At 40.9% G+C, this 25137-nt stretch overlaps 1 protein-coding gene across 1 annotated transcript in view; it reads left to right on the forward strand.

Moving 5' to 3' along the window:
• The window catches only part of CACNA2D4 (calcium voltage-gated channel auxiliary subunit alpha2delta 4), a gene marked incomplete at both ends in the record, with an annotated part of 173230 nt that overhangs the window by 37959 nt on the left and 110134 nt on the right, over positions 1-25137 (forward strand). Inside the window, 9 exons of the mRNA XM_081958700.1 lie at positions 158-232; positions 1773-1859; positions 2862-2933; positions 9102-9163; positions 10082-10149; positions 11442-11487; positions 13141-13238; positions 15763-15856; positions 16273-16368. Of these exons, the coding sequence (XP_081814826.1) occupies positions 158-232; positions 1773-1859; positions 2862-2933; positions 9102-9163; positions 10082-10149; positions 11442-11487; positions 13141-13238; positions 15763-15856; positions 16273-16368 (698 nt within the window). The remainder of the gene's footprint in view (positions 1-157; positions 233-1772; positions 1860-2861; positions 2934-9101; positions 9164-10081; positions 10150-11441; positions 11488-13140; positions 13239-15762; positions 15857-16272; positions 16369-25137) is intronic.

Consider the following 25137-nt stretch of genomic DNA (forward strand, 5'->3'; position numbering starts at 1 on the left):
TCTTAATGGGTTAAGATTTTATACAAAATGTCCCAACCAAGAAATGATAGTGTGCATACTAATCAACCAGTGCATAGTTTTGTGGGATGCGTTCCCTTTTGCAATTTTTTTTTTTTAAAAAAAATACATCTTATTGTTTCACTGCATTTATTTCAAGCTGGGTATCCACGGATATGCCTTTCTAATTACTAACAATGGCTACATTCTGTCTCATCCCGACCTCCGGCCACTGGTATGTACCTAAAGAAGCCCTGGATTTTCTAGGATTTCTGTTTAGTTTGTGTTGTTTTAGAACCGCCAGTTCATTAATGCACAGGGCAGGGTTGAGTTTCTGCCAGCATTACTACTGGTGCGGCGCGCAAAAAAACTACCGCTCTGCGCGCATGCGCACTTGCACCTAAAAAGGTCTGCACATGTGCCCAACATTAGAAAAGGAAAAAAATAACATTTTTTCAATGAAGATTGTTCTGTGCATGTGAGAACAGAAAATCAAGATGGCGCCACCGAGCATAGAACCGGTTCGGGCGTGTGTCCGCTGGAGTTACTACCTACTCGGCCGAACCAATCCGAACCAGTAGGAACCCACCTCTGGCACAGGGTCATCAGCTACTGTATCTAGATTTGTGCTTTCCCACAGTGACACTAAGTCACTATTGGATGGTTGTCTTTTTCTAATGGCATCCTTGAGTGTTAGTTTTCTTTTCCAATGAACCCAATATCTATTCAATATCTGTTCAAACTTCTAAATGGGCACCATTCAGGTGTCAAATCAAAGGCCTATCATGAACCTTTACACGCAGTGGATCCCATTGCGTCAGCAAAAATATCACTGGTACCAATAGAATTGTCATGGTGTCTAGGGAATTTGGATCTCGGTTAACTTTGTTAGCTAGGTTACTTACCTATATGATTAAATTTTAATTTTACGTCACTTTGACTTAAATGTCAAGGCTCCAAATGCAGCTATCTAATTATGTTGGCTGACTGAAATATTCTATCTCCTCCAAGGTACCTTTTCATTACCTACTTATTCCGTCCAAAATGTAAATAGTATGTGAGATTGAAAGTTCTCCTCCAGAACTTTCTTCACTTTTTATATTTTCTCTTGATTTATATTTTCTTTGCTTTCATTACAAGCATGCAATAAATATCCCCATTAGAAAAAGAACACAAATGATACAATAAATGCCAAATTGGTTAGATTACTTATATGCTCACAGGGTTGAAATTTATATCTGAATTAAAACAGTAAAGCATATATCATTTCTGTATTATTACTCTGGAAGTCTCCTGAAGCCTCCGGAGGGAGAAAAATGGCTCAGTGGGCAACCCAGAAGTCAGTTCCTGAACTTCAGTTTGCATGTTCGGCTGTTTTCCCCCCTCCGGAGGCTTCAGGGAGGCTTCCTGAAGCCTCCGGAGGGAGAAAAACGGCCCAACAGGCAACCCAGAAGTCCGTTCCTGAACTTCCGGTTTGCATGTTGGGCTGTTTTTCGCCCTCCCCAGGCTCCAAGAAAGCCACGTGTGCATGTGCGGGTCAGTGTGGGGGGGTGTCACATGTGGATGCTCAGGAGGCACGGCATGGGGGGGTCATTAAATTATGGGGGTTAAATTATTTGGCACCTGAGGTGAAAAAGGTTCGCCATCACCTGACCTAGAACATCTTTCAACAGTAGACACAAACATAGTAAAATCAGCAAGGGAGGAAAAAGTGTTTCCTTCAAAAAAAAGTGCATCTTTCTAACTTGTCTGTCCTTCCCCCGCAAATATTCCAGTACAAAGAAGGAAAAAAGCTGAAGCCCAAACCCAATTACAACAGCGTCGACCTTTCTGAAGTAGAATGGGAAGATGTAAATGAAACTGTAAGTATCTAATTGAAGGGTTTGTGAACATTCCTTGACCAATTCATCCATAAGGTTCCTAGCAAATTCTAGGAATATTGACAAATAGTCTGTCTATTGACAATGGGCAGGCAACATGCAACGAAGTCAGAACAAGCCCAAGATGATGCAAGTAATCAATGAAAGGTATGGCAAAAATATACACATGTAGAAGAACATCCTTGTACCAATCTGTTGCAGCCAATTATTCATACTTTGAAATCTCCCAGTAGTAAAATTTATAGTAAAGGGAATGCATATTTAATCATACATGTGCTAACTGCAGCTAGAATGGCATTTACACAAAACTGGAAGGGTGAAAAGATCCTTACTGATAAGAATGTGATTAGGAAAATATTAGAATGTGCAGAAATGAATAGGTTAACTGTAGTTATACAGGAGAAAGAACAAACTGAGTATTATAGGACTTGGGAGCTATTTTATGGATGGTTGGAGAACAAAACCAGACAGAAATAAATGGAGATCAGTGAAATGTAGAAAATACGTTAAGACAGAGATGTAAACAACATGATGATTCTTGCAAGTATGACTGTTAAGACTATTGTGTTTAATATTACTAATATATTCTTATTAGAAGAGATGTTAAGAGGAGAAATGAATAGGTTTATCATATTATTGTTATTATTATTGTAAGATTAGAGAATTAATATCAATGTAATGAATACTGTAAATTCTGATTGCACAGAAATATTTGTACCCAGATGACACACTGTTTAATAGAAGATGAAATGTTCAAATTTTAAAGAAAATTAAACAAATTAAAAAAAGAAAGAAAAAAGAAATCTCCCAGTTCTAATCCAACACATTAGTCATGGCAGTTGCTTTCCTGAATCGGTATGATTACAACCCAACCTATATATTGTTTAGCTAAACACAAAGGGGTGAAATATCTATACCTAAATTACTATTGCAGGCCAGTGGTCTTGAGCCAGCTACTGTAAGTATTTTAATTTCTTTCTGCAGTTACGAACAGCAATGATCAATGGAGAAACTGGTTATTTGTCCATGGATGTAAAGGTGCCCATGGATAAAGGAGTGAGTATTTATAAGTTTTAATTATAGATTAAAAAAAACATGTAATTCAAAAAAGTTAACATTTATAAAGGTTAAATGTGTGAAACTATCCTAAAATCCCCAAAACACATCAGCATAATTAGATTAGCTTCATTGGATACATGGCAACAGCAGGAGAGTTTGAAGGATGAAATCGTAACGGCTGTTTTGGAAATACAAAGCTTAGCCGTATCTTTATTCTCTCTTCATCAAACACAGTTTCCCTAGGAGGCAGAGAAAAGATGTAAAGAGAGCATAGCCATTTTAGTCATAGTTGTCATCCACAGAGGCTTAATTTGTCAGTAGTTGCCGCAGAAACATATGATCCATTAAAATCCAGCAGTATTTGAGGAGTGTAGATTCAAGAATGAAAATGTTTCCTAAAATTCTTGAGACTTAGGTTCTAGAAGATCTTGTCCAGGTGTGCATATCAAGAGTTCAGAGCAGAGGTGTTCATGAAAAAGTCAATATGGGTGCAGCGATTGTGCAATCAAAGGCCCACCCCTTTCTAGTGTACATTAAAAGGAGAGGCTTCAATATCCCCCTTTCCAATCTGTTCTGTACAAATGAAATGTTTTTGTCAAGGTAATGATGATTTAATAGCTGACCAGCTACTGTAATGCTGTAATACTGAAATGATGATGCAATGAGAATGAGTCAGCAGGGTTATTTAACTTATCACTTGAAGAGGCCGTATATATAAGAGAGGCCCTGTGAGGGTATTCTCTCTCTCTCCGTGTATACTTCTGTGCTGTGGTTGATGATTGATTGCCTGACTTTGCTTAGTACGTGTATGTATATATTCCTTGTAGATAAACCACTATTTGAAAGACAAACCTCTGTTTACTGTATTTTGCTCCTGGGTTGTCTCAAAATAGTCACCCTGTGTGCACTCTTGACAGTTTTACACCTATTAATGTATTTAGGCATCATGGCATTTCCTAAATTAAATCTCTCATCATTAAATGCCATGTGACGTTTATTGGCTCCTTGTTAGCTCTCTCTTACCTACCTTCACGACTTTTACTCTTTTGTCATTATTGCTCCTTCATCTCATTATTAATTGGGTTTTCAATTATTGTTTTTTCACCTGCATCTCTTAAACCAGAGGCACATACTTTTTTTTCTTCAAGAGAGTTGGAAAGTTTTCCATGGAGTCTCTTAACATGCAGGCACTGGGATGATTTCTTTGGCCAGCTGCCCCCTTAAGTTAAATAAAGGTATAGAGATTCTGAATTGATAGAAAATTTTCCAAAGTCTGTTGTAACCAGAAATAAGAGTTGAAGAAATATATATCAGTAATCTTAAAAGTAGCATTGGTTTTTCTCTCCTGCCCCACTAGCCTTTCTTAACCTCTTCATGCTCTGCTTCTCTGCTTCATCTAAATTTCACACCCTCCGTGGAATTGATTTGTTAAGTTTATATTCTTCCCCTTCCAGTTGTACTGAAACTTATTTTAAAGGTTAGCAAAGCAGGGTTCCGTGGAGACATTTTATTCACTCCTGTTAATATCACATCCACCTCCTGTCCCCAAATACTTGAGACTGTTTGCCATTTCTCTAATCTTGTAAGCTTTCAGGCTATAAGAAGTGCCTCCTTGACTGCATTAATTAACATTAAGACTGGTTTTTTTTTTTTTAAAGAAAAACAGATCACGTTTCAGGGCGAAGCTAAATGCATGAAACAATTCACCAGTTCCCCTCAATATTCAGACAAAAATTATACTGAAGGAGAAAAAGTAGAATGAGGAAATTCTACTCCATGCAGACTGTTTGTATTATGAATATATATGAGAGAGAGAGAGAGAGAAAGAGAGAGAGAGAGAGGGAGGGAGGGAGGGAGGGAGGGAGGGAGGGAGGGAAGGAGAGGGAGGGAGGGAGGGAGGGAGAGAGAGAGAGAGAGAGAGAGAGAGAGAGAGAGAGAGAGAGAGAGAAATAGGCACCTTAGTACTGCCTGTGGATATGCTTAAAATAAACATAAATCTATTATGACTTTCTTGGTGTTCTTTGAATCCAATGGCAGCATTGCCATTGCCTTGGAATTTTCCAAGGCATTTTCCATTTTCCCTTCAGTTTTCTACTCTATCCTAGAGATCAGGGGTGAAATTCAACTGGATTGGACCGGCTCGGGCGAACCAGTAGGGAAGATTTGAATCAGTTCACTGAACCCATAAAAATCACCCCTGGTTGGCCCCATTCAAAAATTGAATGTCCCCCCTGCTAGAGATCCTTCATTTCTGAGTGGTCTCCAATGCATGTCCCAGCTGGACCTGGTCCTGCTTAGCTTTTTTCCCAGACCAACCACGTTGGTTAGAGATGCTGACACTTGCTGTGACCTTGTGGTAGCTACAAATCATAAAAACAAGTCGAATGTTAACAGCAATAGAAAAGCAGGAGGGCTTGGGACCCCTGGAGGGAATATTATAGGCGTCATTTAAGTCAGGCTATTTCCTATCCAGCAATACAGAAACTGGGGAAGCCACTCAACATTATATGGCAACCCACACAGATTTCTTTATTCTCTCTCTCTCTCTCTTTTTTTTGAGACCATTAGGCTGGCCATGCTTGGCTAATTAAATAAGCTAGCTGAGATGTTTTTGAAATGCTCAGCTGGCAGCCAGCTCACATAACTGCCTCCAGGATCGATCATCCTTTCCAAAGTATGAACAATTTAGCCTCCAGTCCTTTGGTACCTGCTGTCATTGTACTAGATGGGGGGAGGGGGGGTTGGTTTCCAGGACGTTGAGGATTGGTGTTTAACTCGCAAAAGGGAAGGGTGATATTCAGGCGAAGGAGAAAAGAAAAGCGTCCCACGTGACTGCAGCCACAAGGACTGAGATAGTTATCCTACCGCTTGTCACCTTCTCTGTCACACTCCCATCTCAAGCCTATCTGTCATTTCATGTAGACCAGCTGCTGAGCATCGATCTGTGTAACGTATTTCAAGGACATTAAAAAGGGAGCAGGACAGCCTTGAGGGCTGTGGCCAGTTTTCCCCCCGCCCCGCCCCCAATTCTATCTGATAAGAAGTGCAATGCTCATCAAGGTATACAAAGAAACAGTGCTAAAACCATATTATGGACCACAGCTAATCCTACTTAGCAAGATCCCTTTGGTACTACGGGTGTGAATTCACAAAGTGGCCAGAATTCACAAAGTGGCCAGAATTCACAAAGTGTGCTATGCAAGGATGTTGGAATATTACCATGTTTCCCAGAGGTGAAATCCAGCAGGTTCTGACAGGTTCTGGAGAACTGGTAACGGAAATTTTGAGTAGTTCGGAGAACTGGCAAATGCCACCTCTGCAGACCCCAGAGTGGGGTGGGAATGAGGATTTTGCAGTATCCTTCCCCTGCCATGCCCACCAAGCCTCGCCCACAGAATCAGAGTAAAAAAATTTGAATTTCACCACTGGTGTTTCCCCGAAAATAAAACAGTGTCTTATTTTCTTTTGACTCCTGAAATAAAGGTCTTATTATTTTTGAGGTGCAGGAGATGGCGAGCGCAGTCACCTTATGGTGCTGCTGTGTTGCAATATTTTTGGGGAGGGCTTATTTTCAAGGGAGGGCTTTTTTTAATGCATGCGCTCAAAAGCTCGATTGGGCTTGTTATCCGGGGAGGTCTTATTTTGGGGCAAACAGATGCAAGCAGAATGGAGAGCCCATCTCCATTCTGTCTGCATTCTTCCCACTCCCACCCACCGCCCCCAATTAAAAAAAAAACCTCACTCTACTGATAGAGATAGAGTAGCTCGCAGCAGAGGCCAATGCCCTCACTACCTCTTGTATTTTCTTACAAAGAAAGATTAGTCTATCAGATCAACATGCTGTTTTTAACCTTTAAAGCCCTTCAGGGCATGGGGCTACAGGTGGTTTTCAAGCTATGACCACAATTGAGCCCAAAATGTATGTTGCTAAGTGAAAAATTTGTTAAGTGAGTTTTGCCCCATTTTACAACTTTTCTTGCCACAGTAGCCAAGTGAATCATTGCATTTGTTAAGTTGGTAACATGGCTGTTAAGTGAATCTGGAATCCCCATTGATTTTGCTTGTCAGAAGGTCCCAAAAGATGATCACATGACCCCAGGACATTGCAACCATCATAGATATGAACCAGTTGTTCAAGCATCTGAATGTAAATCACATGACCATGGGTAGGCTTCAATGGTCCTAAGTGTGAAAAATGGTCAGAAGTCACTTTTTTCAGTGCCGTGGTAACTTCAGTCACTAAATGAACCTGTCATGATCCCGACTAACGAACCCAAGCAAATCAGAACTCCTAGGCTGAGGTCTTCCTCTAAGAACTATATTCATGTTGGCATGATCAATTGGAAAACCAACTCTAAATGTTTCCCGGGGTTTCAGTATAATTAAAATAGGAAATAACTCCCTCCCCAAAAGTCGCAGATCACATTGGCCAATTAGATTAAGTTCTGTGTTTTGTCTAGCAACGTACTTCATCCTCCGACCCCCCTACCCCACCTGTGTGGCAACTGAGGCATAGAAAAATGGCTTTTGCCAGGTTTGATTCGAAGTTAACAGAACTGTGGTAAGTCGAAGACTACCTGTACTGTCCTAGGTATTCCCAGAATTCCTTATCCATCCCAACTATGAGTATCTGTGGCCTGTCTTTTCCTCGGATTCTCATTCTCAGAGTGTTCTTCTGAACCTCTATGGTAATTTTGTTCCCTTCCTCTCTTGTTGCAATTTACTAGTATCACAGAGATCTTGGACCAACCTATCAACTTATTTCTACCAGTGGACTGTTTATAGCAGTGTTTCTCAAACTTGGCGACTTTAAGTCCTGTGGACTTCAACTCCCAGAATTCCCCAGCCAGCTGGCTGGGGGATTCTGGGAGTTGAAGTCCACAGGACTTAAAGTCGCCAAGTTTGAGAAACACTGGTTTATAGGAACGTTGGGAGAAATTGTCAGGTTTATTCATGTTTTGAGGTCCATAAACAATATTATTCCACTTTAAATTATTATTGCGCACTTTCAGACAATAGCCTCCTACATGGAGATGTTGAGCAATCTCTGCAGATGATAGGCTGATGAAACAGATTATTACACACTGATTTAGTATGAAAAAGTATGTAGCAGACAATTAAAGAGATGTTGCATTATTCATATTCACTACAACAAAAGACATGAATCTTAAGTAATAGTACAACATGAAGTCAATTTATTGTACAGCTTGTTTGTTGTAATCATTGTACTACAAGGCCTCCTAAAAACAGATACTATCTTAGTAGAAGTCTCCAGTTTTTTCTCTCCATCTCACACAAACAACAAGGACAGTTTTTTTAAAAAGATATTACAGCCCCTTCTGGTAAGCTTATGTATCACTTAAAACCCAATTAACCATATTTTTTTCTTCTTCAGCCCATTCAGGTTTGTCTATTTAATTAAAATTCATCCAATTAATTGATAAAAGTCTGCATCCCCTGCACAGTTACTTAAGACTGGACCTACCAAACTCAGCGTGTCTTAATTCCCAGTAGTTAAGTTAGATAGGGAAGTGGTGGCTTGGTGGCTAAATTTGTAGATCAAAAAGGTCGGCAGTTCGAATCCCTAGCACTGCGTAACGGAGTGAGCTCCGTTACCTGTCCCAGCTTCTGCCAACCTAGCAGTTCGAAAGCATGTAAAAATGCAAGTAGAAAAATAGGAACCACCTTTGGTGGGAAGGTAACAGTGTTCTGTGTGCCTTCGGCATTTAGTCATGCTGGCCACATGACCACGGAGACATCTTCCAACAGCGCTTTGAAATGGAGATAAGCACCACCCCCTAGAGTCGGGAACAACTAGCACATGTGCGAGGGGAACGTTTACCTTTAGGTTATGATGTTACAATGTGAGATTTATTCAATTGAGAGACTGCCTAATCACGAGGTTCTTAATATATGATGACCTCATTTCAGCACCCATCTGACGATTAAAATTAAAATTAAGCCTTCCTTTTTGCATGCCAACTTTGTAACAAGAAGGAGTGAGTGATGCAGATGTGAAAGAAAAACTACATTTCCAGCTCTGGTTGCATCATTCTATCTCTGTATTCATCTATGTGTGTCTGTATCTGTGTGTCTGTGTGTAAGATGTATGTTTTCTCTGCAGTTACGGTTTAACATTCCTGATATTTTTTTTTCTTTTCTCAGAAAAGAATTCTGTTCCTCACCAATGACTATTTCTTCACTCATATCAGCGGCACGCCATTTAGGTGAGCGAGCAGATTCTGCAGGGGGAGATCAAATGAAATGTCTTGCATTACTATTCAGACAGCCTTAACACGAGTAGATAAAGAGGTACTACTTTGGTAGGAAAACATCAGTGTATCAGTGTTCCATGCGCCTTTGGCATATAGCCATGCTGGCCACATGACCATGGAATTGTCTTTAGACAATGCTGGCTCCCTCAGCCAAGAAACGGAGGACGCACTATGTCCTAGAGTCGGTGTTCAGATCTAGGCTTCCCCAGCAGCATGAAGCCAAGTCCTCATCCCAATAAACCCCTTTTATTTAATTTACAGTGAATTCCTTTCCAGCAAAGTCCCGACCCACAGTCTTTCAAGGTAGTTCACAATTACCGATCTTTATCAGGCTTGGAGCGTGCCCAGGCCGATATCTTTCAGATGCCGCAATACTTGGCAAGAATGCAAGAATGAACTAATTGTCTTCTGCAAACACCCCTCCCCTTTCACTCCTCTTTTATTCCCTATGGGAGGGGCCATTCACTGTTCACCTGTGGCCTTACTCCCAAGTCAACCCTTGTTCCTTAGCTGTTCCCTTCATCTGGCAACTCTGCACTTGGCACACTGGAAACAGACTCCAGCTGTTTGTCTGTCTCACTGATGTCTGACTCCAAAGGCAGCTGATAACTGTCTGATGGCCCTGGCCCCATCTCTGCCTCCAAAGCAGAGCCCTCGTCAAAGCCTTCAGCAGACAACAGGACTGGCCCATGTTCCTCCCCAACCTCCTCACTGTCCGAATCTGATCTGCTGGCTGCTGGCAGGCCACAAATGACTGGACAGGAAAACCTTTATCTTTTTAATGGCACACCAGCAAAAAATGAGATAGATATTCATAATATTCTTTTTTATTTCCTTATTGCCCCCCCCCCTTCCCTCCCCAACTCACAGCTTGGGAATTGTTCTGTCACGAGGATATGGTGAATATGTGCTGCTTGGGGACACTTCAGTGGAAGAAGGTTGGTTATATGGCACAGTTTTGTAAAAGTCTTGTGCGAGAAACATTGGAGAAAACTTTCTTGTACCCTAGCTGGATTTTAATGGTGTTTTACTTTGGCTACCCTCTCCATCTCTCTTCAGATATTTATTTGCTAACCTGATAAGAGTAGAAAACAATTATTAAGAATATGAACTCAGCTTCCTACATACGTATTTGAAGAGGGAGAAGAAAAGTACTAACAAAATTTAAAAAATGGAAAATATGATAGCATACTAATTTATCACCACTGAAACCCAAATGTTTCTTGGAAAGGCACCCACTATACATTTATGAAGCTTTTACAGTTCCTCTTTTCCTATGTTGTGTATTATATCTGGTCCTAATGTCAGTAACCTTTTCTGCAAAATGGGTGTTCCGAGGTCTGTGGCTTCAAACAGTCAGATTCATTTGCTGCTTTATTTGGTTTTGTCTATTAGACTAAGTACAGGATGTCGATCCCTTTATAGAATCATATTTTTAATCAAAACAAAGCAGCCTTTGATGTTTCAGAATAGACTGAAGTAATGAGGCAGTCCTTCCCATTTTTCTGAACTTTATTTCCACTATCTGAACATCTCTTATGATTTAAGATCTTAGAATTTGATACTTGAGAATCCTCATGTCTCTGTTGCATCTAAATCAAAGTCATTTAAGGTTCTCTCTCTCTCTCTCTCTCTCCCCCTCCCTCCTTCCCCCCTTCTCTCTAAGATATCCAATCAGGGAATTCCTCCCTCTCCCACCCAAACTAGATTCTTGGTGCCTATATTCCCATTGAGGGACGCAGTGGTTCAGTGGCTCAGACACTGAGCTTGTTGATCAGAAAGGTTGGCAGTTCAGCGGTTTGAATCCCTAGTGCCACGTAACACGTTCCCGTTACTTGTCCTAGCTTGTAAAAATGCAAGTTAGAAAAATAGGGACCACCTTTGGTAGGAAGGTAACAGCATTCTGTGCACCTTTGGCATTTAGTCATGCCAGCCACATGATCACGGAGGCGTCTTTGGACAGCGTTGGCTCTTTGGCTTTGAAACGGAGATGAGCACCGCCCCTTAGCATTGGGAACGACTAGCACATATGTGCGAGGGGAACCTATACCTTTACCTATATTCCCATTACATAATGTCTTAACCATGACCCTCACTTCTATTATCCTACAGAGACTAAGCCCTCCTTCAATACAAATGGAAATTTCTTGTGGAAAAAATTGAGTATTAAGCATGTTTGACACAAAGCAGGAATCACTGCCATAACAATGCCATAACCTTTTTGTTTCAGGTTTGCATGACCTTCTGCAGCCAGACTTGACCTTAGCCAATGAGTGGTAAGATTTTTGGGTTTTTTCTGTTCATTCATGTTCTTGGAAAGATGAACACTTTGCAATGGATCCTTGCAATTGAGGCCTTGAGAAAATGTTTCTGCAGAAGCTACCTCTCGGCTCAGCTAGATCTTCTCCAATTAAAGGATATTAAACACACCAGAGAAAGGATTTTAGACCAAGGATGCGGGGAAATACTGTGTCGCCGAGCAATCTGTGTTTCAGTTAGGTGCAAGGCTGGCTCATGTCCTTTCATTTGGGCTGTGTAACCCTTTGGATTCTGATCTGAATTGCACCAAAATGTAAGTGGCACATAGCACCTATTGCCACTGCTATAAGCAAATATATCTTTTCCCTGGATTATGCTGCAAAGGGCGGTCACGGAACCCTAGAAAAGACACATCTAGTTTAAAGAGTTACCAACAGCTGATATTGTACATGAGTGATTCTGTACCTTTTGAAGCATCATTTGCCTTTCAAATCCAAAGCACAGCACAAGTGTTCACAACCTTAGGTTATATACGTATATATAACCTAAGAAGACTTACTCTCTGGAAAAAAAATATTGTGGGGGTAAGACACCCCTAAAACCCCTTGGGGGGTGTTCTGTTAAGATACAGCCTGATGTGCCTTAAAATTGATTCTACAGTACTGTTGTAAAATGGCTTCTACTGTGCAGTGCAGTGGAGTTGCCATGGTAACGGCTTCACAGTACTCCACATGGGGGCTCCCTCTAGCAAGGGGGAAAATCAAGCATTAGAAATTACATTTGGTCCAGACATTTTCCCCCTATAAATAAATACCTAGGCAATGCCAGGTTATCAGTTAGTTAGATGTAAAAAGTGACTCAACCATTTTTTACATTGTTATTTTTATACTAGAACCAATTTATTTTTCTTTAAAGTTAAGACAGTGGGGAATAAAAAAAATAGAAGTCAAGATGGTAGCTACAACCATGAGACTGAATCCTTGGGATTTTGAATGTGAGCTGTGCATGTGCACCGCATATGAGGCATGTGCTTTTATCCTGGGTGCCCTGTGTGGCAGTCTTCTTACATTCTTATTGGGATAAGAGTCATTCAAACAATTGCCCATTTTGGAATATGGTAAGATGGATGATGATCAATGGGCTACTTTCCCAAAGCCGTTTCCTGTTCACTTGTTTAATTTCTCTCTATAGTGAGATATATGTAAGGGACATGGTGGCTCAGTGGCTAAGACGCTGAGCTTGTCGATCAGAAAGGTCAGCAGTTCGGCGGTTCGAATTCCTAGTGTCGCGTAATGGAGTAAGCTCCCGTTACTTGTCCCAGCTTCTGCCAACCTAGCAGTTCGAAAGCATGTAAAAATGCAAGTAGAAAAATAGGAACCACCTTTGGTGGGAAGGTAACAGCGTTCCATGCGCCTTCAGCATTTACTCATGCCATCCACATGACCCGGAGATGTCTTCGAACAGCACTGGCTCTTCGGCTTTGAATGGAGATGAGCACCACCCCCTAGAATCAGGAACGACCAGCACTTATGCGCGAGGGGAACCTTTACCTTATAGGGATAGTGAAAAGGTGGGATATTTTATGCTTAGTGTTATGTGTGTCGGGATAGAGTCCGAAAGGAGAATATGTGCCGATACTCTCTCTTTCTTTCCTATGTTCCTTTCCCCAGGATTTATTGTGTTACAGATATTGATCCAGCTCACAGGAAGCTAAGCCAGTTGGAGGCTGTAATCCGTTTTATTACAGCAGAAGAACCTGACCTTGAATGTGAGAATGGAAACATAGAGCTATTAAGCAGTGTTCTTCTCAACCACTTTGTTTAAACAGTGGTGTCAAACTCAAGGCTCGTGGGCGGGATCCAGCCTGTGGGGTGCTTAGATCTGGCCCACAGGGCCACCCTGTAAGTAGTGAAGGACTGGCCTGCCTCTGCCAGAGAAAACAGAGCTTAGGAGGGCCACGCATGAGGATTGCAGGAGGCCATCCCAACCGAAAGCAGAGCTCATAAGGGCCACATGCAGTCCCCCTGAACTGTTTTTGCTAGCAGAGGGTTGCAGGATGCTGTCTCAGCCAAAAACAGAGCTCAGGAACCTGTTTTCATTGACAGAGTGCTCTGGCCAGAGGCGCCCCTGACACGAGTGATGTCAAGCTAGCCACCCTGGCCATATACACACCCTGGCCCTCCCAAGGTCAAACACAACCCTGACGTGGCCCTCAATGAAATTGAGTTTGACACTCCTAAACTGTTAGGAACAGCCTTGTGAAGATACCAAATTGGTCCATCCAAGTATAATTCAACAGTGGCCATATTTCAGGATATTATCATAGGGCTGAATGGATTTATTTGCTTAAAAGCATTGATAGAAGCTCCTGCACCATATTTTGAGGCACTTTGTCCTAGTGTGGCACAGCCCAAATTACCAAGAATTTCTAAATCCTGTTTCCTGGATTCTTTCCTATCCTCCAAGACAGCAAAACACCCAATTTTTCTCCAAAGACTATATGACACCTTTTCAAATAATTGATGGTGACGATCATATCCCTTTTTAATTATTATTTTTTTCTACAGGGTGAACGTGGACAGTATATAATCAGCAGGCTGCCTAATCATCTTTCATTATGGCTCTTCCTTGATTTTCAAATTACTTGCAAATTAGAATTAGCAACTTCAGTTCAATTCAAGTTAAGCCTAGCAGATGAACAACATTTAGCTTTTATCATTCAATTCCTCGTACAAATTGGTCCATCAGATCATAGCGTCTGTCCTTGTAACTAAAAACTATGCTTTTGAATATCATTGCTGAATAGCTAGAAACTTAAGGTGTGGTATATCTCCCATCTGAATATTAATATAACCAGGGATGGGTTCCGGCATGCACTACTGCCGATTTGCTCATGGGCGTGCTGCGTGTGCATGAACAGTGCAATAAAAATTGTTCTGCACCTACTTAGAAGTGAAAAACAAGATGGCGGCACCTATGGTGCTGCCCGGAGAACTGGTTTGGGGGCGTGGCAGGCCTGGCAGACTGCCAAATCACTACTGGTTCAGCCAAACCGGTCCGAACTGGTACGAACCCACCACTGATTATGTAACCCTTTCTAAACTCATATTTCCCAGGGTCATTGTTTCTTTGATATCCCTGATTCAATTTGCCTACAAACCTACTTTTTCATGTTTTGCTCCAGTCAGCATATTTGGTCTCTGACCTAGAGAAGTACGTCATGTGTCATTCTCAAACCAGCGAAGTTATTTATTGGAATGAAGATTCAGGGAGAATTATACTAACACATTGTTTAAGTCTTCATCCATATTTCAGGATGAAAGTTCAACTCCTGATGGAGTTGATGGAGCAAATGAAGAAAGGAGGAAAAAAGAATGGATGGATGAATTTAAAACAAGCATCCAAATTGAAATTCTCGGAACAGACTCGTTATTATTGCAATTCAAGATTCTCTCTGACAGCTTCAGTTTTAAACCTCAGGAATATACTTTGGATAAACAGGGATGTTCAGAGAGGTTCAGTTTTCAAGGCCTCCATACAAGACCATCCATTGCTGGGGTGACAATGGCCCCACTGTGGAAGGTGAAACAGGATGATCAAAAGCCTTGCTTCTTTTTAACACACGTTGCATGCATAACACATATGTAAAAAAGAAGCTATGCTTCTGCAATCAATTACAGTTTGATGTCATTGATCCCCTTGTCCTGTCTCCAAAGACTAGGGGTGGGATTCAGCCGGTTCAGACCAGTTCGGGCAAACCAGATGTTTAATTTTAATCTGGCTCGCTGAACCGGTAGTTGCAAGGACTGACTGACCCTGCCCACCCCGCCCCGCCCCTCCCAGGAGTCTCCACATGGTCTGTTTTGGAAGTGAGGAAGTGCAGGGCCTGTCTGGAAGCTTTGGGAGGACAAAAAACAGGCTTACCGGAAGTACAATAAGTCTAAAAACAGGTCTTTTTCTGTCTCCGAAGGGCGTCTGGAGCTCACGGGAAGCCGTTTTTGCCCTCCTGGAGGCTCAAGAAAAGCTTCCAGAGCCTGGGGAGGGTGAAAACACCCTCAACACCATGGGGCAGGAAGCTGACTAGGGCATGCCCCCATGGCCACGCCACACAGAAACTGGGCAGAGAACTGGTTGTTAAAAATTTTCAATCCCACCCCTGCTCAAGACTATAAATGTACAGTTAAATACATAAACCAAGTCCCCATCCTTATGTCCTCCATATGCTTTGGATTTCAGCTCCAATGTTTGTGCAGTGATTGCCTTTCTTTCTTACCATTCTTTTTCATGCCTAGGTGATGAAGAGTTAGTTCAACAGGTTCTCTTCGATGCCGTAGTTACAGCACCTATGGAAGCTTATTGGACGACCTTGGCCCTCACCATGTCCAAGTAATTACACCACTTCTTGTTTTGAAACAATCTACCTTTAGACTGCTACAATGCATTCTACCTATACCCATCCAGAGATAATGTTCAAAAAATTCATTTAATGCAAAGTCAATGATCAACAGCAGCTTGGTTTTTACCTGTATTGTACAAATTGTCAACTTTGGCCATAAGGATCTTCCCGCAGTCTTTGTTTCATTGAAGGGCCATGTCCTAGATCCCACTGCCATTTGGGTACAGATCTGGCTTTATCCAGAATTGCTGAGACAAATTGGATTTGTGATCTTGCCTAGAAAGCAAGTTGACTACTGTAAAATACAACCTGTTCCCTAGCTTCAGATCTATGGAAGTTCAACCAGACTTTCTACAATTTCGGTCTCTCACTTGCTTATACAACTCTCATTTTTGTTCTGCAACAGTGAAACTGAAGATGGTGTGCAGATGGCCTTCATGGGGACTCGGGCTGGTCTCATGAGGAATACCCTTTATGTAGGAACAGAAAAACTATCTAACAAGTGAGTCTTTTGTATTTTTGTATTTTTGAAATATGCCCCTTTTATTATCTTTCTGAAATACCATATTTTTTGGAATATAAGATGCACCTTTTTCCCTCACAAAAGAGGGTGAAAATCTGGGTGCGTCTTATACAATGAATACAGCATTTTTGGCCTCCTGAACCCCCCCCTTTGCAAAAATGGACGTGCAGAGGGTTTGGGAGGCTTGCAAAGTGCTCTTGAGGGTTGGGGAGGGCAAAAACAAGCAAAAAACGGATCATTTTTGCACCCCCAGCCCCCAGGAGCATTCTACAAGCTTCCCAAACCTTCTGCATGCCCTTTTTTTTTTGCAAAAAACAGCCCGTTTTTGCCCCCCCCCAACCCCCAGGAGCACACTACAAGCCTCCCAAAGTTCTGCATGCCCTTTTTAAAAAACAAAAACAAAAAATGAGTCATGCAGAGGGTTTGGGAGGCCTGCAGAATGCAAAAACTTTTTTAAAAAATTTACTTCTTCAAAATCATGGTGTGTCTTATACTCTGGTGCATCTTATAGTCCGAAAAATACGGTAACTATGAAACACTATGCCTCACCTATAATCTCTCAGTTTTCCTTTTGCCATCCACATGTAATCAGCTCTTCTCCATTTGCTGGAGTCTGTGAACAGCTGGCATCTGGAGACATAGTCTTGGTTAGTTGTCAGGAGTTTATGTAAAGATTACACTCACATATTTTTCCACAAAATTCTAACTTCTAAAGAAGAGTGGATGATCTATACTAAAATGACAAAGACAGTACACAAAGATTTATTTGTTAACTCTTAGCTTTACTGAGTATAATAGATGGCCATGATGGCGAACCTATGGCACATGTGCCACAGATGGCATGCAGTGCTCTCTCTGTGGGCACACGAGCCGTTGCCCCAGCTAAACTCCACCGCGCATGCCCGTGTGTCCCTGGTCAGCCAGCTGATCTTTGCGTCCCCAAGCACATGCATGGGGACGGGGCTCATATGGGAGATGTGTGCGCATGCATGAGCATGGAAGGTCACACTTGCATGCATGGGGTCGTGTGCACATGTGTGTGGGGGCGCGGGAGCACAGGGGGATCATGCACGCATATGCAGGGGGCAGATGCACATGGGGTGGGGGTGGTCACGCACACTTTTGGCATATGACGACAAAAAGGTTAGCCATCACTGATATAGGTGGTCGTCATTTAGAACGGTGCAGTGGCCTAGGGGTGAAGAAGCTCACCTCCCATTCAGAAGGTTGAGAGTTCAATCCTAGACAGTGGCAGATCTTTCTCTATCAGGATGCAAGGAGAAAATATCTGCTGCGAACTCCGCATAGGTGTCAGGAAGAGCATCTGGTCAGTAAATGCTCAGCTACACTCATTTGCCCTGACTCCACTCCAAATAAAGGGATTAAAGGGTCATAAAAAGAAGACGAAAAAATAGGTAGTCCTCATGTAGCAATCACAACTGGATTTGGCAGCTCTGCCATTAAATGAAGCAGTTGTAAAGTGAGAAATCACATGACTACAACTATGCCTTCTCTTCTTCTCTCCCCCATCCTTTGGAATGCTCATCTGAGCCCTGTGTAATTAACAAGAAGAGGATTGGTTTTTGTATTTAAGATAGGAGGATTACAAGAGAGTTAGCAGGCATATAATGGGGAATACACCAGGCTGTCTGCATAGCACTCTCCCAGCTGCTGGTACAAGCAAATTGCTTTTCCTGTGCGTTCTCCATTGTGTGCTTTCTTACTCTGCTGTAATCCCTTCCTCTCCAATCTCTCTGCTCTTCAAGGAGAGAAGAAAAATAGGAGACCATGCACCGAACAATGCATACTCACATGACTGAGCAGCAGTAGTATCTTAATTTCAAGAAAATAGCTTAATGAGGCAGTCAGTAAGCAAGGACTACCTATAAGTTTTGCTAATGCACTTTCATATACATACTTCTTTACTTTCATATTGTCACCAAATTCTTATCAAGCAAGCAATAAAATTGCTTAAGGAAGAGGAAATGAGCTGCAGGTTCAGATGTTGTACATACGTATATTGCTTCCTCCAACCAATTTCTGGTCCAATCCTCCTCTTAATAGAGCTCCTTCTACCTGACTCAGCTGTATCACTGGTGGTGGTTGTGATTGCTGAATCAGGTTTTGCTTAATATGCAATTTTTAATTAGTGGCCAGCTTCTGGTACAGATTACTTCATTCTTTGCTTGCTTTAATGCTATATTTGCTATTTTCTCCCTCCCTTTCCTTCTATTCCCTCTGGCCCTTGCCAGATTACTGACTTTAATTGGAATAGTCCATAGTATTCAGAACAAATTCCTTTTCTTAATACTTTTTGGGAAAACTATGTATCCCATTCACATGTTCCTTCACTCAATTAACCTCTGAAAAGATCTAAGAGACAAGCAGCAGTTCTGGTCAACAATGATAGGAGGATATTGAGGCAAATATTTCCTGGGCTGGAAAAAATATGGGCTGATAAGGTCATTGTCTTGATCAATGCAGGATCAGATTCACGATCAGGGTTTCTACCTGTTTGGACCAGTTTGGCCGAACCAATAGTGCTTTGGTAGCCTGGGTTGCTGGAACCGGCAGTGACCCAGGCCTGCCATGCCCCCGAACCAGTTTCCCGGTGCTGTCATTTTGTTTTTAGCTTCTGCACATGCACAGAACAATGTTTATTTTACTGTGCATCAACTGTGCGTCAACTGTGCATGCATGCATGCATGCGTTGCAGCCTTGAGCGAACCGGAAGTATTCACTGCCGCAACTCACCCCTGATCAGATGCACCATTTTGCAGTGACCTATGTAGGAATTGTACATGCATGCATGCATGCATGCATACATACATACATACATACATACATACATACATACGGATAAGGTATATATATTGTTGACCCATAAGGAAGTGTACATACAAATGTACTCACTCACCTGGCCTCCCTTTCATGTGAGGGATAACAAAGCCTAACAAAGCTTTTTTTTTTTTTAACAAGGCTACTTTGGATGATGTCTAATAAAAAAGGAAATGCTACTTCATCACTGGTATAGCTAATGTAAAATCAACTTCTCTCTCTCTCCCTCCCTCTCTCCTTCCTTCCCTCCTTCCCTCCCCCCCCCTTCTCCCTGCTCTCTCAGCGTCTTCCTCCCTCCATTCCTACCATTAGTATCTTGATACAAGCAATAGGAATAATATAGGATGGTGAGTTGAATCACCAGCTTTATTCCTGTGGTACAAGGTGACATCCAACCTGCACAATAAAATCAGTGTGTTCCATTGCATCCATTGTTTTGCGTATTTTCTTTAACTGATGGAACATCTGTTGTTCTGATACTATTTTCATTCTAGATCTTATACAATTGCTTGTGGTAACATCTGTTATAGTACAGATGCTAACAGAACCCTTCAGATAACAGATATTGCTATAATTGTTCTCATGTACAATAATCAGACCTTCTATCTAGACAAGTCTGTTTCGCTTCTTATTGTATTTATTTCATTTCTATAGCTGCCGATCTCCATAAGAGATTCTGGCATTTTCTTGATCAATTTGTCGCATTGCTATCATATCCTCAGTTCAAATATACCTTACTTCAGAACATAAAAATACCATGTGCATCTCCATAATGAATGTTCATGGGTGAATGCATTGAAAGATGCAAATACAAGCACATATCCAACAACATGATCTGTAAACCCTGCAGTTGTAGATATGAAGGTTCATCTAATCTGCCAAATTCTTCCTGTTTATATAATAATATACAATAGCAGAGTTGGAAGGGACCTTGGAGATCTACTAGTCCAACCCACTGCCTAGGCAGGAAACCCTATACCAGGGGTGTCCAAACTTGGGAACTTTAAGACTTGTGGACTTCAACTCCCAGAATTCCCCAGCCAGAATTCTGGGAATTGAAGTCCACAAGTCTTAAAGTTCCCAAGTTTGGACACCCCTGCCCTATACCATTTCAGACAAATGGCTATCCAACATCTTCTTAAAGATTTCCAGTGTTGGGGCATTCACAACTTGTGGAGGCAAGCTGTTCCACTGATTAATTGTTCTAACTGTCAGGAAGTTTCTCCTCAGTTCTAAGTTCCTTCTCTCCTTGATTAGTTTCCACCCATTGCTTCTTGTTCTACCCTCAGGTGCCTTGGAGAATAGCTTGACTGCCTCTTCTTTGTGGCAACCCCTGAGATATTGAAACACTGCTATCATGTCTCCCCTAGTCCTTCTTTTCATTAAACTAGACATATCCAGTGCTTTTGAACTTGAGTTTTAGGTTTTTTTTTCTGTAATACCTGAGCAAATTTTGACATATGGCTAAATTACCTGGTTTAGCCATTTGTTGAAATCCATCTCACCTCCATCCCCATCCTAACTTAAGAAGACTCAGCTGGGGATCTTGCAGAAGAGGCGAGGGACACAAGGCTGAATGAATCTCCCAAATCTTTCCTTTTACATACCCAGAAAGCAGAAGTGAGGAGATCACTATTCGTTAGCATCAAGCCCACGAAAGAGAGGGATTCCCAATGGGGACAGCAAATGTATTGCTGGTAAACATGTTTCATCCAGCTCAAGGATTGATGGACAGCACCTTACTTAGGCCATGGAAGAAATGCCTTAAAACTGCTATCATGTCTCCCCTAGTTCTTCTTTCTATTAAACTAGACATACCCAGTTCCTGCAACCGTTCTTCATATGTTTTAGTTTCTAGATATGCAATTATATGTCATTCCGATTCAAGAAATGTTTACGGTGCCATTATACAATGGAATCCATGGGGAATCTATAATAGGTAGCAACATTGTATGCATTTATAAATCAATGTTTGCCCAAATGAATTTCCTCCTTCCTTTAAGCAACTGTTCAGCTTGTTGGCATTAAGCTATTTACAACTGAAACCAGCTGAAAAAAATAATCTTGTCTGTTTGATGTGGGCAATAGCCCCATCTGGCGGAGAAAGTTACACCTGGTTTTCATATTTGGATGCCTTTGAATGCTATTATTTCTAATTTTCAAAACCTTGATGTAATTTTGAAGTTTTATAATTTGGAAATTTGTTGATGTGAATGCCCAGAGTTTAGAGTTTTCTAAAGCCAGGTTTTATTTGCTTAATCGGCTTGGTTGAGATTTTATTCATGAAACAAAATCTATCAGCAAAAATTGCCAAAAAAAAAATTGCAGTTATCTGAGGACACATAGAACAATGCAGAAATGTGTGTGTTTCTGTAATTCTGTTCCTTACTTAATCTGCATCTGAAGTTCACCCACTGCAACTTTGCTTTCCAAAAATGTGCTAAGGACAAAAATATTAAACTAGGGAAATGAATGGCAGCAAATGTTGCTTATTTATATATTTATGACCAAACACTTGGTCGTGAGTAAATTCATAATTAAAAACAGTAATACTAGTGCTTTCTAACTTATTTCTGCATGACAGTCTTAAACACAGCAAATTGTCATAGTAAATTGAAATATACGAAGAATGGCATATATTTGGGGAAGAAGGTTATGCTTTGTTTTAATGGTTGTTTTATCTGGGCTGTTTTGTTTTATTTTTTTAATTTTTTTAATTTAGTATTATATTTTGTAAGCCGTCCACAACCCACTGAAGGTGAAGGCTATAATAAGCCTGAATAACAGCAACATAATTAAAAGAAGTATTTGCACTGAAGGAAGACTATCACTGAGCTTCCAAGGAGATATGGCAAACAGAGTCAATCAAATTTAGGCATGATGATGTTCTCTCATTGATATCAATGAGATTCACATAGAAGACTCTTAAATTAAAATTAAAATTTGAATTTACACATTATTCTTATCAGTTTGTTACCAGTAACACCTATTTTTTTCTATTAGTCTAAAGCAGAGGTGTCAAACTCATGTTGTCACAGTGGCATCATGTGATGTATTGGGACTTTCCCCTCCTTCGCTAAAACAGGCGTGGGTGTGGACAGTGCGTGGGCGTGGCCAGCGCATCCAGCCCATGGGCTGGGAGTTTGACAGCCCTAGTCTAAAGCATTCTTACCCACGTTATATTATCATTTTAACACTGAGTATCATTTGGAATCTAATATTGTTGATAATTAGACATCTAAGGATAATTAATTAGCATCTAAGAACTATTAAAAGTAATTGAAACAATAGTTAGAAAATAGGTTGCAGTAACATTATTATTATTATTATTTAGTTAGTTAGTTTAATCCTCATCAGAAAAGTCAGAGGTAGCTAGGTGATCTACATATTACTCAATAACACTAACTCCCTATTGCAAATCACAAATAACACAGAAGTTTGGGGAAGAGAGGGAGGCAAGTAAATTTTGAAATGCACATTGGAATATCACAGTGCGAGCTTAGCCTTTCTTCTATTTTGCATCATGAAATTGCACACAAGTACAAAAAGGGGCAGAATTTGTATTCTGAGGTCACAATGCACATTTCATCATTTTGACAAAATCTTGGCTTGCTGTAGATACTTCTGCTAGGTATCACTAGTTCACCGATCTATCTCTATTAGGCAGTTTTTGGTTTTCACAATAATGTATTTGGGTGAACAAAACATCATGGTTACTTATATTTGTTAGCTAAATGCTGCCAGTATCTTTTTATTCCCACCCAGCCATCTTCCTATTCTAGTTACATCAACCTTGCCAGGTTTTATGAATATTTCTGGTCCAACATTTGCTTGCATTACATATCCAAAATAAATAAGTTTCTACTTGTCTCTCAGTATAAAATATGCTAAAATCGGCTTTTGGATTAGATCAGGACTGAGTGACTGGCTGTTCTTACATTTACAATATTCAAATCTATAATCCAAAGGGATTTTTTTTTCTTTTTTGGCTCTTCTCAGCATTCAGTTTCCTAGCTATTTCTTACTGCTGAAGCAGCATTATTTCTTAGAATTTCTTATAAAGAAGAATAAGAATTTCTTATGAAGGTATCTTGTTCTTTTGTAAAGTTTCTTAAGAGAGAATAATCAGATGTTCCAGCAAACTCATTAGCCTTAATATATTCTATATTCCAACATGATCCACACAGACAAAGACCTTGCTGAGGTCAATGAAGCAAACACAATTTTTCTAGGTTTTTTTTTGTTTCCTCTATTATCCATTTTAATATTAATTATCTGACTGAATCAGCAGTCTCCTAAAAAAAAAAAAACTTCCCACAATGAAGTCAAAATGGCAACGCTTTCACTATGAATCATTGTACAAATGCTGCCACTGTGTATTTGTCTCTTAATATCTGACACCAGTACATGTTGTGCCATTTGCATGATGATGTTATCATAATCTTTGCCATTTAACCCCATTGCTGCCCTTACGAACATCCTGGAGTTTACATCCCTCTACCTTCTCTGAAACTTACCCATTTTATGTAGCATTTTTCTTTCTGTGGATTGCTCTCGTCTTCTTTGTAAGATCTTAAATAAAACTTTGAATGAGGAATTTGTACAACAGTTCTGTGAATACTATTGCAACTTTCTTCCACAACCCTGTTTGTCAAGTATCACAGTATAATCTTTTCAACTTCTTTTAACATCACTAACCACTGTCAAAATTGTTCTCTGGTACCTATGCTTACCAAAACTACCCATGTTTGACCTATTTATCTCATCTTCTTTAAGATGAGATAAATCTTCCCTTTTTCTGTCTTTCGGCTCACCCTAGGAGCTATTCAGGCAGAAAGCCTGAATGCAAAGCACAAATGCAAAACACACACACACACACACACACACACACATATTCATAGATTTTCACAGGTGTAGGTATGCTGGTTTTGTTGTATTCGGGTCTTTTCCCGTGTAAGATTGAGATTGTCTTTGCAACGTTTTGGCAAGATCTCACCTGCCATCTTCAGGCTTGGGCTTTTTATATATATATATATTCGTAGATTTTCACGGGTGTAGGTATGCTGGTCTTGTATTCAGGTCTTTTCCCATGTAAGATTGAGATTGTCTTGGCAATGTTTCGGCGAGGTCTCACTCGCCATCTTCAGGCTGGGTTTTGGGCTTAAAGCGTGGTCGGAGCTGCCGTCTTTCTATAAATCTTGGTGTGTGTGTGTGGAGTGCTGGCTTTGTTTCAGTAAGTGGAATGATTGGTTGTGTGGTTGTATCATGATTGGTAGATTGGTGCTGATTGGTGCTGGCTGTGTGTCCGTTGTTGTTTCATGTTGTAACAGCCTGGGTGGTGGGTGGGGCTCGCTTGTTGACTAGGGCTGGTTTCCAGATGTCTGGTAGGTGGGAGGTATCGTCACATTTATTCATGTTGTGGGGGTGTTTCTCTATTTTGATAGCTTCCATAATTATTCTCTTGTTGAAGTGTTCAGTTTTGGAGATTAACCTGGTTCCTTCAAAAGGTATCGAAGGAACCTGGTTTCTTCTATACCTCCCACCTACCAGTCATTTGGAAACCAGCCATGGTAAACAAACGAGCCCCACCCACCACCCAGGTCATTACAGCACAAAACAACAACAGACCCACAGCCAGCACCAATCAGCACCAATCTACCAATCATGATTCAACCACACAACTAATCATTCCACTTACTGAAACATACATATACACATGTACATACATACATACATACATACATACATACATACATACATACATACAATGAATATATACGAGAGAGAGAGTCAGAGGTGGGTTCCTACTGGTTCGGACTGGTTCGGCCGAGTAGGTAGTAACTCGGCCGCCCACACATCCGAACTGGTTCTATTGATGGCACTGTAGGCACCACCATCTTGTTTTTTGCT

The sequence above is a fragment of the Natrix helvetica genome, assembly GCF_964273705.1.
Source record: "Natrix helvetica genome assembly, chromosome: 6".
In the NCBI taxonomy this organism is placed as follows: domain Eukaryota; kingdom Metazoa; phylum Chordata; class Lepidosauria; order Squamata; family Natricidae; genus Natrix; species Natrix helvetica.